The sequence below is a fragment of the Solanum verrucosum genome, unplaced genomic scaffold, assembly GCF_900185275.1.
Source record: "Solanum verrucosum unplaced genomic scaffold, falcon-dt-bn FXZP01000253.1, whole genome shotgun sequence".
Classification (NCBI taxonomy): Eukaryota; Viridiplantae; Streptophyta; class Magnoliopsida; order Solanales; family Solanaceae; genus Solanum; species Solanum verrucosum.
The window spans coordinates 1,484,117-1,489,823 of NW_026019984.1; the positions used below are offsets into that span (position 1 = coordinate 1,484,117).

The window sequence follows — 5,707 nt, forward strand, 5'->3', positions numbered from 1 at the left end:
GTACATTATGTAAATATATTTAATTAACCAATAAATCAAATACATCACAATTTCATATTTTGCTCATTAATAGTAATAACAACATGATTATTTGATAATTCTATTTTCTCCACCACTATCACCTTATTTGTATTAATTATTTCTTTACTACTTTTTGTGGTTTTAAAATTAGCTAATGAAGCAAGTTCATTAACCCCTTGTCCAATTTCTTCAACACAAATAACAATATCTGTTAAAATTGATGCAATTGTAGCCAATGGAATCACTTGTAGTAAATTAATTTCTTCCCAATTATTAATTCTTGATTTTAAAAGTGAATTTAATTTCTTGGCTGAATTTTTTGCATTTGTGACATGTTCATCAGCTGAAATTGGCAAATTCATTTTCCTCATAGATTTTGATAGTTCTTTTAGTGCTTTCCCACATTCTATGCTCATTTTCATTGATGTTTCTTTGATCATTTCCCTGATCTCCTCTGGTGCCTGAAATTGAAAAAGATCGAGTTTGAGCTCTATGCACTGATAGTACTATAAAAAAATATTAATACAGTCAAGTAAGATCACTTAAAATGTAATTATACAACAATAACATATTCAGTGTAATTTCACAAGTGAGGTCTAAATAGAGTACTAGTTTGTACCCTACCTGATGAAGGTAGATAGCTTTGTTGTTTCCGTTAGACATTTGAAAATAGGTGTGAAAAGGAAATGCAATAGCAAAAAAGCTAGTTTGAAAAATATTAATGGAAAAAAAACAATAGACCAAAACAAGTGTGAAAAGGAAATGCAATGGTAAAAAAGCTAGTTTGAAAAATATTAATGGAAAGAAAAACAATATAAATAAAAACTAATACGATAGTTGAAGCAAAGAAAATAACAGATTTTTGAAGAGTTAAAGTTATGTACATTGACGATAGAAAACATAATTGCAATATCATATCACTTATTAGGAAACTATATATATATATATAAAAATTAATAAGTATATAGCTATAATAAATATTAGTAATTGGTAACTTGATAAAAATAATAACTTACTTTAATTTCAGAGTTGATATAGGCATTGAGTGCATCAATCCTATATGCACATTGCCTAATGAGACCTCCAATTTTCAAGTATTGTTTCCATGGATGTCTATACTTAAATTGTCCATGCCCTGGCTCCCATTTTGCAAAATTAGCCTGAATAAATGTAAAAAAAAAAATTAAATACTTGAGTTAATTAGAAAAAAATGAAATTATATATATGTTCAAGAAAATGAAAATAATAAGAATTACATACCAAAGTTTCTTCAGAATTCTTTGAATTGAGAACACTTTTATACTCTATCAAGGATGTTTTAGTAACCTTTGATTCTGTACTATCCTCTGATGATTTAAAAATCTCATCTCCAAATCCTGCAATTTTCATTAAAATATGTATATTATAAAGCTATAAAACAACATAATCGAATTCTAGTTGTTATTATTTTGTTCAATAATCCTCACGGTTTATAGTTAAGTGGTATCAATAAGAGTCTTTTAAGATCTATCATCTCATTATGATCCATAATATCTATCTATATAAAAGAGGTCGATTCTAATTCTAGTTATTTTATTTTTTTTCAATAATCCTCACGATTTATAGTTCAGTGGTATGAATAAGAGTCTTTTAAGACCTATCATTTCGTTATGATCCATAATATCTATCTATATATAAAATAAGTCTATTCTAATTCTAGTTATTATTATTTTATTTGATAATCCTCACGATTTATAGTTCAGTGGTATCAATACAAGTCTTTTAAGATGTATCATTTTGTTATGATCCAAATATATAAAACCACATATAAAAGAGGATTCTAATTCTAATTACCATTATTTTATTCAATAATCCTCACGATTTATAGTTCAGCAGTATCAATAAAATCGAGTCTTTTAAGATGTATCATTTCGTTATGATCCATAATTATCTATAGACTATATATAATATCATCAAAATAAATGGATTTTTTTTTTTACCTTCTAAGAACTTGCCAAGTTTTTCCATATTTTGTGCTACTAATTTATGTAGATCTTCACCAGCCCACACAGGGCAAATAACTATAGAAACAATAACACAAACAGAAGCACCCATGAGTATTGTTGAGATTCTTTTATGTGCCATATCCACTATTTCATCAACTCTAAAACCAGATATTGACACTAAACAAAATGTTAATATTAAAATTAACATTCCATAATCATATCTGGCCTTCACTTGTGGAAAGAATCTTATGAAAGTTAATGCAAATGCTGCATGCACAAGAAAATAAAAATTGTCATGTTAGAAAAAAAATATATAAGAATTAACGACAGACAATTTCTATCGTTGAATAAAAAAAAATTCATCGTTTATGTTTGTTCAATATTAATATGATGGATTATCGAAAAATCATGTTGGTTACTATGGATTAATATTTAGTGACAAAATTTGTAGCTAATTCTTGTTTTATAGGTAGTAGTGCATGATGAAAAAGATACATATATATAAGAGATTAAGAATGGCATTGTCATGTATTTTTTTTATAAGAAAAACATGAATTAGCGACAGATGACTTGTATTTCTGAAAAGCAAGACTTTGTTGTTATTCCTATTTAAATATCATGAGATTAGCTATGAACTGTTTAGCGATAAATATAGGAATTAAAAAAAGAAATATAACCTTGTAGAAAGACAAATAGACCAAGAAGTATTGGCTCCGCAACTTTACCAGTTGCACTAGCCAAATAATGTGCACCAACCCCTAGTGCACCAGCTAGCAAGGTTGCCATTCCCCTATTTAATCCTTTTCCAAGTGTAGCACCTACAAAAATAAAAAAAATCATCACTAATTAAAAAAAATATTTATTTAGTGAGAATATAGTTTCAAATAGTATATATGACATGTGTATTTAAATGTATATCATCGTATAAACTGATACAGAAGGGGGGGAGTGTATAACGTACCAACAGAAAATTCAAAGACGACTACCACAGTCATTATCGCCCACATCGTAGAAACACCAAAACCATTGTAAAGGGGTTGGAAATAGTAGAATAATGAAACTAAAGTGAGTGATAAACCAACTTTAAGTGAGTGAATCACTCTTCTTGGATCATCTTTAGCAATTGTCTTGAATTGCTTAGCAATTCCAACAATCTTAGTATATATTTTTTCATGCAAAGACTTGAACCATAATAATCCCTTAGTGAAAAAATTACTTGGCTTTTCATCATTGTTCATAGAAGCAATCTCCATAGTAAAAATAAAAATAAATATTGGACCAAATTTTGCAAAAAAAAAAAGGCAAAATAATCCAAAAATAGAATGTGAGAGACAAGAAAAAGACAGAGAAGTTTATGGGATTGCTAATAAGACATGTTGTGTCTGATAGCCTCATATTTATAGAGAGAACAAAGGAATAATGGATGGTAGAGTGTGCATTATTTGGATTAAATCGAATAACCAAATTAAATTAAATCGAATTTTTATTCAGATTGGTTTTGAATTAATAAATTGCTTTGTTTGGTATATATAAAGTGTTTAGGTTTAGAATTAAATTACAGTTAACCACTTTTTGTCCCTTTTTGGTTATTGCCTTTACGTCTATATTTTATGGTTAAACATCTTTAGTAGGTATACTTATAAGTATTGTGTTTTAAGTATTACTTATGATTTATATTAGAAAGTATATTTAAGGGATTCAATATTGTTACTTTGGTTATGTTATTAATTATTGACATAACCGAATAACCGAACCGAATAGAGGAAAACCAAACCAAACCAAATTTATTTTGAATCGGATTTGGTTACACTTTTACAAAACCAAAAACCGAAAAATCCAAACCAAATAGTGCAAAATCAAATCGAAAAACCGAATGCACACCCCTAATTGGATGGTGACAAAACAAGAAAATGTTTTTAAAATATTGTAAAAAAATTATTTTATTTTTAAAGTGAATTTTTTTAGGTGCTACTTTTCATGTACGATGGAAGTACAAGGAAAGTGCATAAAAAAGAGAGGTTGAAAATGATGAAGTGAGTTTTATGTTTTTTTTTTAAACAAAAAAAGTTATAGTAAAATATATTTTAATTATCCATCTGTTATCCACACATTGAGATTAATGGGTCAAAAGTAAAGCTTTTTTTAGAATAGGGCAAACCATTTTTTGGGATCTTTTTAAGAACTTGTTAAAATTGGAATTGGTTGGCCTTACAGCATTTTTTTTTAGGCTTCTCACCAAGTGTCTATGTTCACAGTATTTATTTTGGAGCTCCATTAATTTAAATTTGAGTCAAAAGATCTCACTTTAATTTGGATGTGAAATACTCACTAAAAGGTAAGTTTATACTTAGATATCGAATTCGAGACCTTTTTTTTTATAATGATAAAGAAATACTTATCACTAGAGAAACATAAATCACTTAACTGAATTGAAATTTACTGTATCGGACCAAATTTTAAAAATTCAGTATTTAGTACTTATTTTCAATTATCGAAATTAAAATTTGAAAATATTGAACCAAATACTAAATGCATACCCCTAATTATTTATTAATCCTATATATCTAACATGAGCTTTGATACATGTACTGATCATAGTGACCTAAGACAAAAAAAAGAAGAAGCTAGATATGCAAAGTATATCAACTATCAATTGTAGTTGATTTTTTTCTTCTTTATATCCATGATAAGCCATCCCTACTTACCACTTCACCACAAATTTTGATAGTGGCCACACATCTTTTATTTATTTATTTTCCATTTTTATATGATGTCTGATACTACTTCTAAGCCTAACTAAATCAAAGTCGTTCTGGAAAATCATATTTTAGGGGTAAGATACTCTTATAAAAAAAAAATCATGTTCAAGATTCAAACTCAAAATCTCTAATTAAAATATAATGACCTGATTCGATCGATATGAGTAAGCCAATAGTGAAAGTATTTGAGCCAGAAAACTTTTTCGGAGCTTGACCTTCTAAAGTTTCGTCAAGACCGCTATAGTGGGAGGCATCCCGTTATAGCAGAGTGTGCAGACCACTATAGCGGGGTTAGCTTCTGTTATAGTGGCGCCGCTATAGTGATCCGAATCGGATTTTAGTGCAGAAATAGCTCCATAGTTTCTATTTTCTGCACTTTGAGTTCTTGAACGTAGGAGGGACGATTTTAGGCAGGTTGCACCAGTTTCCCCACAGAATTTATCGGTAAAGGTCTCCCCGACCTTATGTATTGATTCTTAAACCTTAGAATCTAAGTTATAGATATTGTGTGGGGGGGGAGAGATTTTTGACATTATTCCATGGTGGGAAAGAGCCTTAAGTCGGGGAAGATGATCATATAGTTGCCGGGATTGAGATTTGTTAATAATTTGGTTAAACTAATAGGCCATTAGCGATTGATTGTTGTTTATATTATTTGTTTTAGACCAAGAACAAGTCAAGGCACTTTGCAAGAGAAAAGCTCGGGCCATTTAGAGTTTTCAAAAGGTTTGATTCGAGGTAGGTGATGGTTAAATGTTTCTGATTTATGTATGTATGGATGTAGGTATGTCTACTACTTTTTGGAGTATCATTCGTGCAATGCATGGTAGAGACATACGAAATGACATCATGTAGGTAATCTCATGCAATGAAGTTATGATTGTGACTTGTGGTTTTCAAGTGGTCTTGTTCATTGTACTATGTGATTGTGCATGAATGTTT

The 5,707-nt window shown here is 29.1% G+C and overlaps 1 protein-coding gene across 1 annotated transcript; it reads right to left on the bottom strand.

The window, feature by feature from the left end:
• LOC125818087 (aluminum-activated malate transporter 2-like) lies at positions 1-3,270 on the bottom strand. The gene is made up of 6 exons (XM_049497609.1): positions 2,968-3,270; positions 2,684-2,824; positions 2,001-2,273; positions 1,282-1,397; positions 1,038-1,181; positions 1-482 (listed from the first exon to the last, which is right to left on the bottom strand). The coding sequence occupies exons 1-6, from the start codon at positions 3,257-3,259 to the stop codon at positions 45-47; spliced, it is 1,404 nt and encodes a 467-aa protein (XP_049353566.1). The 5' UTR covers positions 3,260-3,270; the 3' UTR covers positions 1-44.
• Positions 3,271-5,707: the final 2,437 nt, after the last annotated feature.

Bases quoted from the DNA above. Each gene is read 5' to 3' on its own strand.
- LOC125818087 (XM_049497609.1), bottom strand. From the start codon at position 3,259: ATGGAGATTGCTTCTATGAACAATGATGAAAAGCCAAGTAATTTTTTC. The intron at 2,825-2,967 runs GTACGTTATACA...TTATTTTTGTAG, and splicing joins CGTCTTTGAATTTTCTGTTG to GTGCTACACTTGGAAAAGGA. The intron at 483-1,037 runs GTAAGTTATTAT...TTTCAATTTCAG, and splicing joins ATATCAACTCTGAAATTAAA to GCACCAGAGGAGATCAGGGA.